Source organism: Panthera pardus, unplaced genomic scaffold (genome assembly GCF_024362965.1).
Source record: "Panthera pardus isolate Hobbes unplaced genomic scaffold, ASM2436296v1 HiC_scaffold_1, whole genome shotgun sequence".
Lineage (NCBI taxonomy): Eukaryota > Metazoa > Chordata > Mammalia > Carnivora > Felidae > Panthera > Panthera pardus.
The window spans coordinates 20,222,141-20,241,420 of record NW_026526654.1 but is presented as its reverse complement, the minus strand read 5'-3'; the positions used below and the strand labels follow the sequence as shown (position 1 = coordinate 20,241,420).

Below are 19,280 nucleotides of genomic sequence, written 5' to 3'. Positions count from 1 at the left end.
TCATCTATCCGTAAATGGTTTTGTTTAACCTTGTACTTCAACCCACCAGCCATTAGAAATTTCTCCACTCTTGTGGCCAAAGGCAGCCTCAGAAGAAGTAGGGAGAATTTGGGTCGTGTTGAATAGCATAGTCAGATGTAGGTGGATAGGCAGAATTATGGTCCCGATTGTGGCTAGGAAAAAGGTAGTGTGCTGCAAGTGAATGCTGCATAGTCAGTCTCTTGGAATTTGGGTCTGTATTCAGGAATGTGAGTTGCGGCTGCCAGTATTGAGGAGAAGTAACCTTACTCAAGGCCCTTAAACTATAAGTACAATAATGCACTGTGTTGGTTACAAAAGGTTTTGTGAAATTTTTTGTAAAATTGAATGTGTGTTTTGTTTTCATTTCTAAGGTACATCCAGGTTATGGATTCCTTTCAGAAAACAAAGAATTTGCCAAATGTCTGGTAAGTTTGTCATGGATCAGAATCTGTTGACTTCTATCTCAGAAAGCAGCGTGATGGTATTGCTTTTGTAAATGTGGGTCATGATGCATTAAAGAATTTTAATTGACCCATCAAGTCTTTGAAAATTACTTGTAAAAAGTGAAGAGTTTTTGTTCTGAAACCCAGGTCTTGGTTTAAAGAATAAAAGTGGAAGAGTTATGAGATCACCTTTATACCTAGCTAATGACACTGAGTTTGTCATATACTATATGGACTTTTTAAAAATTCGACTCTTCAGATTTGTAGCTAACTATGTCAAAGAGTCCAGTGATTTATTATTATAACACAAGCATGGACTGTGAAGCCAGAAGTAAGATTCTATCTATTTCCCTTTTCATTGCATATTGTGATATTTAAGATCAAATTTCTGTTTTGGGAAAAGACTTTTGTATTACCAAAGTCTTTTCCAGATATTACCACGTTGGTTAAATGAATTGAACTACATTCAAGATGGTACTGAAAACTTAGTGTTCAGGTGCTAAACTAGGATTTTGAATGTTTCAAAAAGCTCATTGGATCAGTTATCCCAGGAGGTATCTTAATTTACTATTCTAATATGTTATACTTTATTTCTGTGAAATATTTATATTTTGTTGTTTCATGGATTCAGAATTACTTACGAATATAATTTTCTAGATGAAATTTTGACTTAAGATCCATAAATTTAATTTGGACAATTTTTGAGATCCTAGAGTTCTAGTTTAGAATGATTTATTTTAACCAATTAATAGGTTATAAACTAGGGCCTAAAGATTAAAGTGAGGCCTGACGGAGTTGTGATGTAAGGTGACACAGATAGCTAATGGTAACAGGTGCCTGGAGAGGGCAGATGAGGTGGAAGCAACCAAAGGCCCACATTTACCACATTTACCACATTTACCATTTGTGCAGCATGTGCACACTTTCCCATTTCTATTCTTTTTTGCTAGCCTCTTGCCTGAAATTTTGACTGAGTTGTATCGTTATGTCAAAAGTGATTTGAATATAATACATGTGAATGTGCTTGTACAATATAATGTATTAGACTTAAGTTTGTGTAGATGAGGAGTCTCTAAACCATGGTCCATCGGCCAAATGCAGCCTGCCGCCTGTTTTTGTAAATTAAATTTTATTGGCACACATCCATGCTCATTCATGTACGTGATGTCTGTGGCTGCTTTGGCTTTATAACAGCAGAGTTGTGAAGCTATAGCAGAGACCAAATAACCTGCAATGCCTGAAATATTTACTGTATGGCCCTTTGTGTAGAAATTTGCCAACCCTTGGTGTAGAGTATCTGGGTCTCAGAGAAGTTAAATGACACAGCCTGTGTGTTCATCCATGCATTCAATCGTTAAAAAAAATGGTTGTTTGCTGTGTTTATATTTGAGAAGGATATAAAAAGGCATCAGATGTGTGTCCTGCTCATGAGGGGCTCACAGTCATGTTGTGGAAAATAAGTCAAGTCCACAAGTGACTTCAGTTCAGGGGAAAAATACTATGAGGAAGTTCACATTCTCCTTAAATGAAGGATATTTCCATCAGGGGCTTTGCATTAGAGAGAAGAGTATAGAATAGGTGAATGACCACCTTCCTTACTGACTAATTTGCTTTGTAATTTCTCCTCCATTTCCCATTGTCAGTGCTATGCCTCAGCCAAGACAACAGTGCCATTCTCAAACATGGCTAGTTCTTTCCTGTTCCATCCTTTTCAGCACTCTTTACCCTGTGGGCACACCGGTCCTCTCCCACATTTCCAACTTCTGCCTGTCCCGAAAGGCATGGTTCACATGTTACTACTATCAGCATAGTTTCCATGCCCTTCAGGTGAGAAGTAATCTCTTTCTTCTATTTGCTAGAGCATTTTTTTTTGAGATTTCTTGTTTGATATACCTCTTTCCATATTAAAATTTTTCCTTTACTGTATTTTAATCTCCTCTTGAGATGAGAGACTTGGTCTCATTGGTCTTTGTTTCCCTTTTGTTTTATATTTTAATGATTTCTGCATAGTAGGTTCAATGAATGATATGGAAAGATTAATTACTAGATTAAAAATAATAAAACAATAACCTGCAAGAAAACTTTTCGTCTATCACAAAAGGGACTGCTTTATAGTTAGAAGGCAATGTTGCTGTGTTTTGGTTCACAACGAAAATATGCAGCTAGTGATAACTAACCCTGTCTTTTTTTGTGTGTATCGTGGCAAGATTCTTTTTGGGATATAGCTTTCCTAGCATTAAAATCTTTTCCCATTGGAGTGTGCCATTTAAAATGCTCCTTTTGGGATATCTAGGTATAGTTGGTAAGTTCCATAAAAAATAATACAGCATTGGGGCGCCTGGGTGGCGCAGTCGGTTAAGCGTCCGACTTCAGCCAGGTCACGATCTCGCGGTCCGTGAGTTCGAGCCCCGCGTCAGGCTCCGGGCTGATGGCTCGGAGCCTGGAGCCTGTTTCCGATTCTGTGTCTCCCTCTCTCTCTGCCCCTCCCCCGTTCATGCTCTGTCTCTCTCTGTCCCAAAAATAAATAAAATAAAAAAACGTTGAAAAAAAAAAAAATACAGCATTGAAATGAAATTGCCTACTGATTATGTTAGGCCATATAAACATTGTGTGATTGGTGACCAGCCATTGGATTCAATAGTTACTCTCTCAAACTGAATATATTCTTGGAAATATGCTTTACGTTGTAGTGGTGATAGATAACCATGTTGGTGGTGGTGACTTTGGCAAGGAGAAGCTGAAAATTTTTTTTTAATGTTTATTCATTTTTGAGAGAGCATGAGTGGAGGGAGGGCAGAGGGAGAAGGGGACAGAGGATTCAAAGCAGGCTCTGTGCTGACAGCAGCGAGCCCAATGTGGGGCTTGAACTCATGAACTGTGAGATCATGACCTAAGCTGAAGTCAGATGCTCAACCAACTGAACCACCCAGGCACCCCTGGAATTTTTTTTTTTTAAGTTGGATACTGTGGAGTTCCTTTTATTATAATACCATATCTTATGTTTGAGATTTAATCAAATATGGAGGTTCCCCCTCCATTTTTCTAGTTCTGTTTTTTTACTGTCTTTTTAAAAAAATATTTGAGAGAGAAAGAGAAAATCCCACGGAGGCTCCACACTGTCAGTGCAGAACCCAGTGTGAGTCTAGATCTCACAAACCGTGAGATCATGACCTGAGTGGAAATCAAGAGTCAGATGCTCAACCAACTGAACCACCAAGGTACCCCTGGAATTTTCTTTTTTTTTAAAGTTGGATACTGTGGAGTTCCTTTTATTATAATACCATATCTTATGTTTGAGATTTAATCAAATATGGAGGTTTTTTCCCCCCATTTTTTTCTAGTTCTGTTTTTTTACTGTCTTTTTTAAAAAAATATTTATTTTGAGAGAGAAAGAGAAAATCCCACGGAGGCTCCACACTGTTAGTGCAGAGCCCAGTGTCAGGCTAGATCTCACAAACCGTGAGATCACGACCTGAGTGGAAATCAACAGTCAGATGCTCAACCGACTGAGCTCCCCAGGCACCCTTGATTCTGTTTTTTAAAATTGCTGTTCAAAGACCAGCATATTTATTTTGCTTATGGAAAAACGAGTTGTGCTTTATGTGATACATTGTTGTTTTTAGAAACATTAGAAAATATATAGTAAACCAAGTATAAAAGCATACTGAACATTATGGTTTTTTTTTTTTTCCAAGACTAATTCTTTTTGTTTTTTTTTTTTTTTTTGTAATAACAGCCTTCATTTGGGCCTCTGTGTGGGAGTATGTTTGTGGGTACCCGTGACCATTATTCTTTATGCTTAATTTACATGCAGTGGGATCAGATTACCTAGAATCCCTACTGTACCTGATTTAAACCAAATCATACTTTGGTTTTGCTTAAATCATGGAAAAAAACAAAGCTACAAATCACCCTCATGAAGAAATTTCAGTAATTTTCAGTAATCTTAATGTGCCGAGCCAACAGATTTTATTTCCAAACTGTGTTTCATTCTGTATTTCCCTTCTGGGCTCCTTGTATTCTGAGCGGTAAAAACACAGTGATAGGAAGCTATGAGGAGAATTAAGAAAATAAATTCTTTAATTTATGAAAGAGCTTTGAGGGGCACCTGGGTGGCTCAGTCAGTTAAGCGTCTGACTTCGGCTCAAGTCATGATCTCACAGTTCATGGGTTTGAACCCCACGTCGGGCTCTGTGCTGACAGCTAAGAGCCTGGAGCCTGCTTCGGTTTCTGTCTCCCTCTTTCTCTGTCCCTCCGCTGCTCATGCTCTTTCTCTCTAAAATAAACATTAAATAAAAAAAAAAAAAAGAAAGAAAGAAAAAAGTAAAACTACCTGCTCTTGAAAAAAGGAGGTATTGGTTTAAAGAGATTTTAGCGGCTTATGGGTGGCTCAGTCGGTTAAGTGTCCAACTTTGGCTCAGGTCATGATCTCTCAGTTTGTGGGATTGAGCCCTGCATCGAGCTTTGTGCTGACAGCTCAAAGCCTGGACCCTGATTCTGATTCTGTGTCTCCCCCTCTCTCTCTGCCCCTCCCCTGCTCACAGTCTGTGTCTCTGTCTGTCTCTCTCTCAAAAATAAGTAAACATTAAATAAATATTAAAAGAGATTTCATAGTGTTCCTAGTTAGTTTGCTAACATATGTATGTGTATAGATATAGTAAGTATCTATGTAAGTATAGTAAATATATATATATATATATATATTTATTTATTTATTTAGTAATTTATTTTACTAAAGCACAGCATTACAAATTATAGGGATTAGCTTTATGAGAAATTTGTACGTTAGATTTAATAGTTCATGTTTCACGTTTGGGTCTTGCCCATGTATTTAAAAGATATGTGTGTACATGCATATCGACGGTGAGTTTTATCCACAGTGCTCAGCGTGGAAGCTTATAGAAAACTGTAGCAAGCACTTCAGATTTGATGATCATATTCTTTTATCTCCTTCTGTTGGACACCTTTTAACAGATTAAGGAATATAACTGTTCAAAAACAGTGATGAGATGTCATTTTTCTATCCATTGGATTTACCAAAAATTTAAAAACTGGCTGTAATATCCAGTGTAGGCAAGTGGACAGGAAAATTGTTCTTGGGAATATAAAGTATTTTAGGCTTTTTTTTTTTTTTTGCTAGAAATTTACTAGTATTTATTACAATTTAGTGTATATATTCTTTGACTTGACAAGGAACTTCACCTACAAAGACAAACCTTAAGAAATGTTCATTGCAAGGTTGTTTGTAACAGCAAAACTTGGAAATAAGTTAACATTGTTTCATCTGTAAAATGAAGAGAATGACCCCTACCTGCAAGGTTGTTGTAAAGATGGGAAACAACTTATATAAAGAACTTAGCACAGAGTCTGGCATTGCCAGGCAAATCATCTTAATCTTTATTATTGTTAATAATTACTTTAGTAGAGGAGAGAGCTGTTGAAGAGCATTTAGTGACAAGGATATAGTTGAAGTTAGTGCTTTTGGGAAATTAGTCTGATAGTTTTCATGTCTATTTTGTGAGTTTAGATTTTTTTTTTCCTGTTGAGGTTAATAGTTTGATAGAATTATACTGCTGTATATCTGTGCATAATAATGTAGTTTACAAATTATTATGACCCATGATTTCTTTCATTCATGCAACCACCGAAGCTGGATATTATGAACACTATCATGAAAGGAAAACAATGACTCAGGTACAGTGACCTCTAATAGTTACACTATGCTAGTAGTAACAGAGTCAGGACTTGGCCTACGTTGGTTGACTTTCAGGTACAGAGCACTTGAAATAAAAACCACTGTGCCCTCGTTGGCTAAGTTGGAAATAGAGCATTCACAGAGAACCCAAACGGTGAAGACCAAATAACTGTGGTCAACTTACCCAAAGCTCATAGAAACCTTTCTCTCCATTTAACAGTAATACAGGTAGTGCATGGTCAGATTGTAGGAAAATGACTGTTGTGTAGGCAGAAACTTGGAAGACAGCATCTTGCTGGGTCCCTTGTCTCACTTGGGAGATTGTAATCCATAGTGCGTTATTAGAGTTAAGAAGTGTGCTTTAAGTGGTTTGTAACTGATACTAAAATTCTGAAGTTAGCAAGTTAGCCAATAGTTTCATTTAGCACTATTTTTGTTCTTAAAATAGCAGAGTAAATTTAAAGTGATTCCTATGATACTCTATTCACTCATAGTTGTAACAACTTTTTTTTAGGTAGGAGGATAAAGGAGAGGCTTAAACCTTGCAAGTTCAGAATTGTATATAACTCTGATTTTATCTATATGTAGGCTGTGATCTGGGTAACTCACAGAAGTATGTTTTGTGCATGACTGTTGAAATTTATTTATATCATGGCTTAAGAAAGTTGAATAATGTTACTGCAGTGTATTTTGTAGATATCTAGTTTTAACTATATACGTTTTCTTAACATTAGTAGAAATTCCATATTGGACATAGATCTTTGATTTTTATTATGTTAAAATGAAACATTTTTGAGAATGTAAAATCTTAAATTTCAGTCACATGCATATTCTGGAAAAGAAGGTTTTCTCCATCTGTGAACCTCTGTCCCTAGCCCCCAGTTTGGAAGCTACCACTGCAACTATATTTATATTCTTCCAGAGTGAGTGTGTGTGTTAGAATTTTGCTATAGATTTGTCTTATTTGCCAAAGTAGATTTTGTTTATGAGAAAAGAAGTGGCACAGAATATTTCTTGCCTTCCCCCAGGCTTTTAAAAATAGGTATGGAATACAACCTACAGATACACTAGCACCATTCTTATTTAATCTTCCCGACAAGCTGTGTTGTATTATCATCATCCCTTGGTGTTAAGAAGAGAATAATCTCAGGAGTAAATGCCTTGCCCAGTGTCACATAGCTAATCAATGAGACTATAGTTTGTAACAAAAGTTACAAATTCTGTACTCAGTAAATGTTCCAAACTGCTTTGAAGATGGATTGAAACTAGACTGGGTTGTTAGTGTTTTGTTTGTTTCTTTTGTTTTTTTGTCTTATAAAAGATAGCTTTGGCTGGTGCCTATTTTTGCTGTTGATGGAGGCTCTTTCTTCTCCATTCTTCCTCCCCTCCGCTTGGTGTGCCATTTTTAAGGTCTGAAAACAGCTATTTCTTTTGTTTTTCTGATCTTGTGATCTTGGATCCTAGTGAAAGTAACTGTCTTCACTTGGATTTGCTCACTTTTTGAAAGAGCTGGTGGAAATGTAAAATAGTCATTGATACCTTTTACCACTCTGTGATTTTATGTATATATATAAATGCTTTTTATTTATTTGAGAGAGAGAGCACAAGTGGGGGAGGGGCAGAGGGAGAAGGGGACAGATGATCTGAAGTGGGCTCCAGAATGACAGCAGTGAGCCTAATGTGGGGCTTGAACTGAAAAATTGTGAGATCATGACCCAAGCCAAAGTTGGACACTCAACTGACTGAGCCATCCAGTAGCCCCCCACTCCATGATATTCTTAAATTGAATCAATCTGGTCTCCATGGATTGGGAGGGGAAGTTTGGCAACTCTTCTGACAATTTAAAAAACAATTTTTTTTAATATTTATTTTTGACAGACAGAGCATGAGTGGGGGAGGGGCAGAGAGAGGGGGAGACACAGAATCCGAAGCAGGCTCCAGGCTCTAAACTGTCAGCACAGAGCCTGACGTGGGGCTCGAACTCACAGACCGCGAGATCATGACCTGAGCCAAAGTCAGACGCTCAACCGACTGAGCCATCCGGGTGCTCCCCTTCTGACAATTTTATAGTATATTTGTAATTGTGACTCTTAAATGTTATGTTCAGAATTTATGAAATAACTTCATAAAACCCTATCATAACAGAATGTCCTCGGAAATGTTTGAGAAGTTTATTTTCCTGTGTGTTGGATTAGAGTTCAGCTTCTAGAGTATTTGTTGAAGAATTTGAAGATGTGAATAGAAATGCTCTGACATGGATAAATCCTCCTTTATTTTTAGGGAGATTTTTTAAGGGTGTAGACAAGGCAAATTCATATAGGTTTGTGGGGTTTGGGGATGCCTTCAATAGGAAGGTTAAGAATGTAGGATTTGAGGGGCGCCTGGGTGGCTCAGTCGGTTAAGCAGCCGACTTCGGCACAGGTCATGATCTCACAGTTAGTGGGTTCAAGCCCCTCGTCAGGCTGTGTGCTGACCCCAGTTTGGATTCTTTGTCTCTCTTTCTCTCTCTTTGCCCCTTCCCCACTTGCACTCTGTCTCTCTCAAAAATAAACATTAAAAAAAAAAATGAATCTAGGATTTGATGAGGTTGGGATTTCCTGCTCTTGGCTTGGTTAAAATAGCTTGAATTTTATCCTATGAACTTTCCTTCTCCCCTAATTCCTTACTGTCCCCTTCAGTTATTAGCACAGTCTGGAATCAGTTAAAATTCTTCTTCTGCCACATTGTAGCTATGTGATCTCAGATAGGGTGCTTAATGTTTGAAGACTCAAGTGTCTTTGCTCACAGTTCACACAATATATATTTCCACATCTGACTCTATGTTGAAAACATGTCTCTTGTAGCAGTGTGTAGGTGGGTCATGCTTTTTATTTTTTTTCAACGTTTTTTTTTTTATTTTTTTTTATTTTTTTTTTATTTTTGGGACAGAGAGAGACAGAGCATGAACGGGGGAGGGGCAGAGAGAGAGGGAGACACAGAATCGGAAACAGGCTCCAGGCTCCGAGCCGTCAGCCCAGAGCCTGACGCGGGGCTCGAACTCACGGACCGCGAGATCGTGACCTGGCTGAAGTCGGACGCTTAACCGACTGCGCCACCCAGGCGCCCCTGGTCATGCTTTTTAAATCATTCTAATAATCCATATCTTTTTCAAGTTGTAGTGTTTAGACAATTAAGGTTTTTTGGTTTGCCTAATTCATTCTTTCTTTCTTTCTTTCTTTCTTTCTTTCTTTCTTTCTTTCTTTCTTTCTTTCTTTCTCCCCCCCCCCCCCTTCTCTCTCTCTCTCTCTCTCTCTCTCTTTTTCTCTCTTTCTTTCTGGCATGAGTGGGTGATAGGGGTTGGGGGGGAGTGGAGAGAGAGCCAGACAGAGCCAGACACGGGGCTCAACATGTGGCTCGATCTCACGAACTGTGAGATCATGACCTGAGCCAAAAATCAAGAGTCAGATGCTTAACTGACTGAGCCACCCAGGTGCTTTGCCTTATTTTCTTTACTAACAGCTTTACTGAGGTGTAATTCCCATGTCCTAACATTCACCCTTTTCTCATAAACAATTCAGTGCTTTTTAGTATTGTCATGGAATTGTGTAACCATCTTCAATATGCAATTCCAGTAAAATTTATTAACATTTAATAAATTACTAGTGTGACTGCATTTATGGCTACCATTTTGTTTGCTTTCTGGTTGTCTCACTTTTTTTTTCTTCTGTTTTCTTGTTTCTCTGGATTATATTAAATTTTGGAATTCCATTTAAAGTTACCTATTAGACCTTTTACATTTTTTAGTGGTTTTTCTAGGGATTACAATATACATCCTTAACTTTATATGGTCTACTTAGAGGTAATATTACACTATTTCATGTAAAATGTAGACATGTTACGGTTGTATAGGCACCTGGGTGGCTTAGTTGGTTGAGCATTCAACTCTTGATTTTGGCTCAGGTCATGATCTCATGGTTTGTGGGATGGAGCCCCGTGTTGGGCTCCACGGTGAGCATGGAGCCTGCTTGGGATTCTCTGTCTCTGTCCTGCTTATGCGCTCTCTCTCTCTCTCTCTTTCTCAAAAAAGAATTTACAATTGTACAGTCCCCCCCTCCCCCATTTTTCCATCAACATTCTCTGTGTTAATAGTTGTCATGAGTATTTCATCTGCATAGATTACAAATTCCATAGGAAAATGTCTATTTTTGCTGTAAACATGTTTGAGGTAAGTTAGGACATTTCCTTCATTAATGACACAAGTATAAGTTGAAATTAAGACTTATTTTCACTTTGGTCCATTTTTAGGAGAAATTCTTAGTTTTTTAGAAAATTTTTAATTACATACATATTTAATTATACATAATTATATAACATAGGATTACCCTTTTCACTATTTAAAAAATATATGGAATTCTTCATGAATTTGCATGTCATTTTTGCTTAGGGGCCATGCTAATAATCCTCTCTATCTTTCTAATTTTAGTACATGTGGGGCCCCTTTTCTCTATTTTTTGTAAATTTTTTTTTTTTTTTTGAGAGAATTTCAAGCAGGCTCTGCACTGTCAGCACAGACCTCGATGTGGGGTTCAAACCCACAAATGGTGAGACGATGATCTGAGCTGAAATCAAGAGTTGGATGCTTAACTGACTGAGCCACCCAGGTGCCTCCCCACTTCACCATTTTTAAGTGTACAATTCAGTGGCATTAAGTACATTTACAGTGTGCAACTCTCACTACCATTTTATTTTTCATCATCCAAAACTGAAACCCTGTACTCATCAAACAGTAACTCTCATCAGTTGAGCGTTTGACTTCAACTTGGGTATTGATCTCATGGCTTGTGAGTTTGAACCCACACTGGGCTCTCTGTTGTCAGCACAGAGCCTGCTTCGGATCTTCAGTTCCTCTTTTTCTCTGCCCCTCCCCTGCTCGTTCTCTCTCTCTCTCTCTCTCTCAAAAAACAAAAACAAAACAACAACGAAAACAGTAACTCTCTACTACTCCCACCCCTACCCAGGATAAGGTCTGTTTTACTTTCTGTCTTTATGAATTTGCCTATGCTAGGTAACTCTTATGACTGGACTCATATAACTTTTGACCTTTTATGTGTGGCTTATTTCACTGAGCATAATGTCCTTGAGGTTCATCCATGTTGTAGTGTGTGTCAAAATTTCATTGCTTTCTAAGTCTGATAAGTCCATGGTATGGCTATACCACATTTTTTAAATGTTTATTTGTTTATTTTGAGAGAGAATGCATCAGCATGTGTGGGAGTGGGGCCAAGAGAGAAGGAGAGTGAGAATCCCAATCAGACTCTGAGATGTTAGTGCAGAGCCTGACGTGGGGCTCAATCCCAGGAACTGTGAGGGCATGACCCGAGCTGAAATCAAGAGTCAGGTGCTTAACTGACTGAGCCACCCAGGCGCCTTGGCTGTACATTTTTATCTGTCATCTATTGATTGTCACTCAACTTGTAAATGAGTAGAAAGTTGAAATCATGCTTTTAATTCTGTTGTATTACCGAAACTTTCAGTAGGTGCTTGCTCACTATTTGATAGGTGAGAAAAGTTGCTGAATTAAAATTTGGAATTCTGGAAATATAGAAAGGGCACTTTGAGAAACCTCCCTGTATTTTTAGGTTGTGATGCTACTTTTAATTTATTGTAACTTTGTGATCTCTTAAAATTGAGTTTCATCTATTTATTTGTATATAATCCCTAAATTTAGAAGGAACTCAGTAGGAAACACTTTTTGTTGTTCCAGTGAAAGTAGTAGATTGAAGATTTTGTCAGATTAAATGAAGTAACATTAATTATCACTGTTACGTATAGTTAATGATTCTTATTGCCTCAATACATTCTAAAATTAAACTTTTAAGTGCATGCTTTCCAACATGGGCAAAGAGGCAGAAATAATGAGATGATTGCTGGGGTTTTGTTTTTGGACTGGACCTTATCTAAAGATACTGTTACAAAGTTCCTGAGACACCATATTGAATGAAGCACAGTGTGTGATAGGCTAATTTACTAGGAGTATTCTGTTCTTGTGTGTGCACACTTCCCAACATATGGCATATTTGTTAACATCCCTGTGTGGACACATGTGTGTATTTTCTTAGCTTTTTATTCAGTTCTTCACATGCTCATTGGTCGTTGAATATAGGTGTTAAGAGAAATAAGAATCTGTTTGAGGGGTGCCTGGGTGGCTCAGTTGGTTAAGTGTCTGAGCTCAGGTTATGATCTCACAGCTCCTGGGTTTGAATCCTGTGTCCGGCTCTGGGCTGACAGCTTGGAGCCTGGAGCCTGCTTCAGATTCTCAATCTCTCTCCCTCTCTCTCTCTCTCTCTCTCTCTCTCTCTCTCTGCCCCTCCCTATTCATGCTCTGTCTCTCTCAAAAATAAATAAACATTAAAAAAAATTTAAAAAGAAACTATTTGAAAAAATTATGTGTTACATTTGTTAACCATTATATTTTACTTAAAAGGAAATGTTTTGATTAGTAATGATAGCCTTACGAGTGCCATTGTTGATTAGAATGCTATAATTTCTATAAAATGTATTGAATGTATGAACAGAATTGGTTGTATATTAATATACATAAAATGCCATTTCACTAGGGTAGCATCCATTAGTTCAGTGTCTGATATTATTAATGGTATAAGGGCATACATAATATTGAGAAGGCTAACTTGGTTACACCATTGCTAAAATACAAATTTAAAATGAGTTTTAAAATAGTTGTTGAATCTGGGTAATCAATAACTGGGGATTTATGATACCATTCTGTCTAATCTTCATTATGTTTGAAACTTTTCATTAAAATCAATAAAAGGAAGTATATTAGGCTCCAAAGAAGTATTTTTTTTTTAATGTTTATTTTTGAGAAAGAGTGAGAGAGCATGTGTGCACACGCCAGCAGGGGAGAGGCACAGAAAGAGGGGTACAGAGGATATGAAGTGGGCTCTGTGCTGATAGCGGAGAGGCTGATGTGGGGCTTGAACACAACAACTGGGAGATCATGACCTCATCCGAAGTCAGACATTCAACCAACTGACTGAGCCACCCAGGTGCCCCCCAAAGAAGTATGTTTTTATATCCCATGTTGTTCTGGTAGGCTGGATTATCATAGAGTAAATAATAGGTTCAGTGTTAGTTGATTGTCTTGGAGAATTTACTAAACTTGGGAGAAATTAAAGCTCTCCTGTACATCCTGTGAGAGGATTTTAGCCCTGTCTTTGAAATGTTATCCTGTCATTAAAATGTATGCCTTTACTCTTTAATACTTGCACTTGATAGTTTCATCACAAGGAGAAAGAGAATGTTTTGTCCTTACCCTTTAGTTTGGTGTCTGTCGTTGATGTTAAAGTCAAGGTATGCTCTCTAAAAACTTAGCTTTTTCCAGCCCATCTTGACCTCTTGATTACAGCATGGCACCATAAACGGTAAAGAAGTGCCCTTCTCATGTGTGTAAACTGTTCCTTAGACCAGAGGGAAGATGTAAAAGGAAGCTCCCTTCTATGTCAGGTTGGTCACAAAATAAACAAACAAACAAACAAACGAACAAATAAAATTGTTAAAAGAGCTTAATCTAGGGTAGTAAGGAGGTGCCTATCTTTATTCCAGATATCACATTTAAGTATCTCTTTTTAATGAAAAAAACGAGGCTTGGGGGGCACCTGGATAGCTCAGTCAGTTAAGCGTCCGACTTTGGCTCAGGTCATGATCTCATGGTTCTGGAGTTCAAGCCCCGCACTGGGCTCTGTGCTGACAGCTCAGAGCCTGGAGACTGCTTCAGATTCTGTGTTTCCCTCTCTCTCTCTCTTTCTCTCTGCCCCTCCCCTGCTTTCACGTTGTGTGTGTCTCTCTCAAAAATAAATAAACCTTTTTTTTTGTTTGTTTAATGTTAATTTTGAGAGAGAGAACCGGAGTGGGAAAGGGGCAGAGAGGGAGAGAGACAATCCCAAGCAGGCTCCATGTTGTCAGTTTGTCTGCAGAGCCTGATGCAGAGCTCAATTCTACGAACCCTGAGATCATGACCTGAGCTGAAAGCAGGAGTTGGACGCTTAACCGATTGAGCCATTCAGGTACCCCTGAAGTATTTTTTATGTCTCATAAGCAACTTCTGCTAAGATGATCTTTTACATAGGACTGCATTTCTCAAAGAGTTTTTACCGTGCTTTGTTATTATGATGTGTGTTTAGATTAAAGTAGACATGATTGTCTCAAGGACACATTAATTGCCAAAAGAAATAATCATGTTTTGATTGTGTTTTTGTACTAGAATAAGAATTTGAGAATTCAAGTCTTTAGTTTGTCTTATTATTTTATTAGATCATTACTTACCTGCCCTCACAAGATATCCATTAACACTCGATACAGTTTGGAAAAATGACCTAGTATAATAGGATGAGCACCTTCCACTCTTGGTGTAGGTTTTTGTTTTGTTTTTGGTATAGGGGGGTTTTAGTCACAAGGAACCCACAGGGTAAGCCAAGGGTAAGCATATATGTGGATTACTTTCAGAAGGATGATGCAAATGGAAAACCATAGTTTTATTTTCATAAGAGATTTATCTCCTATCTTGTGGCAAGAGTGGGAAGGTGCCAGATAGTCTTTTAGATAATAGATATAGTCAAGATGAACAGGATAAAAATCTGAGTGTTCATGAGGTTATATTCAAGTACAGAGAGGTAGGTGATTAGAAGTGAATTCACAAAGTCAGATCATTTGAATGCTGTAAAGAGGAAGAAAAAGTGGGTGAGTGGCAGAGTATTGGCTGCCAGCATGTTCTGGGGCACTTGGGGATCCTTGGGACCTTTTCAGAGACTCTGCCAAGTAAAAAATGTTTGAGTAATAGTTTTTCCCCACTCATTTCCTCACGACTCTGCAGTAGAGTTTTCGTGTGGCCACACGATGTATATTGTAACAGATTAAGTCCAGAACAGATAGGATAATCCAGCTGTATTAAGCTTTATGTTAGAAGTCTGTGCAAATGTAAAACATTTACTAACTTGTTATGAAAATGTTCATTCTAATTGTTAATTCTAAATGGGTTCATTCTTGGAGTGCCTGGGTGACTCGATCAGTTAAGCGTCTGACTTCGGCTCAGGTCAAGGTCTCATGGTCTGTGGGTTTGAGCCCTTCATCGGTCTCTGTGCTGACAGCTCAGAGCCTGGAGCCTGCTTCAGATTCTGTGTCTCCTCTCTCCCTTCTCCTACCCACTCACCTTGTGTCCTCTCTATCAAAAATAAATCAACATTAAAAACAATTTAAAAAATGAATAAACATTAAAAAAGGGTTAATTCTCTTAAAATTAATATATATTTTATTGTTTATTTTTTGATTTTATTTTTAAGTAATCTCTACAACCAGTGTGGGGCTTGAACTCACAACCCTTGAGATCAAGAGTCACACAAGTAAATATTTAAAAAATTTGTTAATTTTAGCACTGTAAATATTGATTTAACATGAATAAGCAGAAGCTCTTTGAGGTCAATAGAGTTTTAAAATGAAAGAGGTTCTGAGGTCCCCAAATTGAGAAATGCTGTGCCGTAAGTTAACTGGATGGCCTCTTTAGAGAAGGTGGGACCAAAGAATCTCTCAGAGAGGGTGACCATTAAGCTGAGATGTCATGGGAAAAGAACATTCTAGTCAGAGAGAGCAAGACTTCTCTGACTACTCCTTCCCTCTGCACTCTGGCATTCTTTTCTGGCCTTACAATTAATTATGTGTGAAATCAAGGACCTTTACTTACTCATCTTTGAATTCCTGTTATTTACGACTTTACTTACTAATCATAAATACTTCTTTGCCAATTTTAGTGGAATTGTTTATATATACTTCCAAACATGAGACAAACTTTGGGGAGTGGCCTAATCTCCTTGCTATTCACGCTATGCTCATTTGAAGTACATTTTTATTTTTAAAAGTAATTAACAAACATTTATTAGGATCTATTTCCTATTACTTTCTTTTACATGACAGAATCTTAATATTGGATGTCTGTGACTGTTAGTATAATATGGCTTTGTTTTCCATACATATTTGTTAATGGTAAATTTGTTTTGCAATCTTTATGCTTTGGAGTTAAATTTGAGCCTATGTTTATTAGTGAAATATATAAAGGCTGTGGTTTTTATTGTCATTCCTGCCATTACCATCCTTCATCACACCATTTATAAGCAAAAGCAGTTTTTTTTTAAGTTTATTTATTTTGAGAGAGAGAGAGAGAGAGAGAGAGAGAGCGCGCGCGCGCACACGTGAGGGAGGGGCAGAGAGAGAGAGAGAGGATGAACTATGAGATCATGACCTGAGCTGAGACCGAGGTGCTCAACGGAATGAGCCACCCAGGCACCCCAAAAGTAACAGAAGTTTTTAAAAAATGTTTGTTTATTTGTTTTTGAGAGAGAGCAGGGTAGAAGGGCAGAGAGAGGGAGACAGAGAATCCCAAGCAGTCTCTGCATTGTCAGTGCAGAGCCTGACTCAGGGCTCGAACTCACAAACTGTGAGATCATGATCTGAGCTGAAATCAAGAGTTGGACGCTTAACCAACTGCACCACTCAGGCGCCCCACAAAAGCACTTTTAAAAGTGAGTAGTAACAGAAAGACAAGAAGGAAATAAGGAATCTAGATGAAGAGTATGAGTAATAAGGTTTATTGGACCATGATAACGAATGGATGAGATTTCTACCTTTAGCAGATTAACTTGTTCTGAGTGATAATTGTGTGCCGGACACTATTACACTCGACATTTAGTAACTCCATTTGCTTTTTGCAACAGCCCTACAGGTGGATACTAGGTTTTCAGTACTGTTTATAGATGGAAGAAGTAAAAAGAAGGAGAGTGTCAATAAGTTAGTTGCTCAAGGCCACACAGCTGTTAGTGCCAGGGCGATCAGAACGCAGGCCTATCTACAGCTCCTGTCGTGCTCTGACTCCTACTGGGCCATGCTCCCTCTGACGTGACGGAGAGATTCTACAACATATTATAGAGCAAAACAAAATAAAGCCTTAAAATGTTTTCAACTTTTTTCCCTCCCCCATCATTATTTTTTTCTTTTTCTGTAAGACTATAATTTTATAGTTTGTTGTAAGCCTCTTGTTATCTTTAGCTGGTAGGACATTTCCAGACCTAAAGGGGCTCCATAAAGAGTGGGAGGGAGACAAAGCATAAGAGACTCTTAAAAACTGAGAACAAACTGAGGGTTGATGGGGGGTGGGAGGGAGGGGAGAGTAGGTGATGGGTATTGAAGAGGGCATCTTTTGGGATGAGCACTGGTGTTGTATGGAAACCAATTTGACAATAAATTTCATATAATAAAAAAAAAAATAACACCAAAAAAAAAAAAAAGACAAAAAAAAAAAAGAGTTGCCTGTAGAAGTTGAGGTTTCCCCACTAAAAGCTAGAAGTGGGAAAGAGAAGCAGACGAAACAAGGAGAAGAGCATAGAGAAGAAAGAGAAGAGAGGAAAGCGGTGATGATGGTCTGGAGGGGAGTCTATAGGGTGGTAGCTATCCTTGCAAGTGTGGGGCAGTCACAGCAGCGCCAACAACACACATGGTGAGGGCTCGCTTTCCAGGTGCCTTGGCCAGTATGGTTTTGGTGAGTGGGGCGAAGGGGCAGCAGTAGCCTTCACAGGATTTGGTAGAGGTGAAAAACAGCAATGGGGATGATTGACTACAGATCTTAAAAGATACTGAGTTAGAAGAGCTGGAAGATAAAACAGTTTTCTCTGAGGTGCCACAAAAGTGACCAGTAATGCAGAAATACATCTCTTTTAGGAAGTAGACAGATGTTTTTATACTTGGAGCAAATTACCTGGATCACCGTACATTTTCTTTAAGATAAAAGACAAAGCTGCCGGACTCCCAACGCATAAGCAGGCGTACTCCTGAGTAAGAGAAGACCTTGCCAATCACCTTCTAGTCAGTGATCAGTTCTTTTGACTGAGGTCTATTCTTTCAAGCCCTGAGGGTTCTAAAAAACTGGGGTTTAACTGCGCACAATATATGGAAAACTTCAGTTTTTTACTCAGAATTCATAAAGAGCAAGTAACCAGATTTTTAATGTGTTGTTTTGTGGTATTTAGTTATTGTGATTAATTTTTTGGTGGTGTGAAGCTTTAAGAATCTGGCAGGCTTGGAGCACCTGCGTGGTTCAGTTGGTTAGGCGTCCGACTTCAGCTCAGGTCATGATCTTGTGGTCCATGAGTTTGAGCCCTGTGTGGGGCTCTGTGTTGACAGCTCAGAGCCTGGAGCCTGCTTCAGGTTCTGTGTCTCCCTCTTTCTGCCCCTCCCTCACTCGTGCTGTCTGTCTCTCTTTCTCACAAAGAAATAAAACATTTAAAAAAAATCTGGCACGTTTTTAAGGTCATCAGAGAACGATAAATTAAAAAAAAATTTTTAAATGTTTTTATTTATTTTTGAGACAGAGACAGGGCATGAGCAGGGGAGGGGCAGAGAGAGAGGGAGACACAGAATCCAAAGCAGGCTCCAGGCTCTGAGCTGTCAGCACAGAGCCTGATGCAGGGCTCGAACTCACGGACTGTGAGAACATGACCTGAGCTGAAGTAGGATGCTTAACTGACTGAGCCACCCAGGCACCCCGAGAATGATAAAATTATATTCAAACGTGTTAAAAGTACAAGTGCTTACTTATATAATAGTATTCTTTAACAAATGTTACACAGTAAGTCAAAATAGCAAGTTAATATATTAATGGTACCTTCATTCTATTGCCACATTTATTTTGAAATTAAAAATGCTATTTTTAAATTATGAAAACCATAACTTATTTTTTTAAAGCTGTACACCCAGCGTGGGGCTTGAACTCATGACCCCAAAATCAAGAGCTGCATACTTTACCAACTGAGCCAGCCAGGAGTCCCTGAAAATCATAATTTATCTCAAAAGTTAGAAAGTAGATATCTGTTCACATTTCATTTTAGGTTTTTCTACTGTAAATTGCAGATTATATTATGGCAAATAGGCTAATATTTTGTGGCCCAACAAATGAGGCCCTGCTCATGTAAAGCAAATATTTTGTTTATCTTGAGATCTAAATCATTAGTTTATATGATAATTGTTTTCTTGACGAGCTTCTCAACTTTTCAGTCTTCCTGAGGCCCTGGTGAGCTTTAGAT

The 19,280-nt window shown here is 38.3% G+C and overlaps 1 protein-coding gene and 1 pseudogene across 6 annotated transcripts in view; one reads left to right on the top strand and one right to left on the bottom strand.

The window, feature by feature from the left end:
- The window catches only part of PCCA (propionyl-CoA carboxylase subunit alpha), a 413,570-nt gene that overhangs the window by 70,086 nt on the left and 324,204 nt on the right, over positions 1–19,280 (top strand). For all 6 annotated transcript variants that reach the window (XM_053890918.1, XM_019443967.2, XM_019443966.2 and 3 more), the window contains one exon: positions 393–446. In XM_053890918.1, coding sequence (XP_053746893.1) covers positions 393–446 — 54 coding nt within the window. The remainder of the gene's footprint in view (positions 1–392; positions 447–19,280) is intronic.
- On the bottom strand, positions 10,538–10,636 carry LOC128776658 (U6 spliceosomal RNA; annotated as a pseudogene).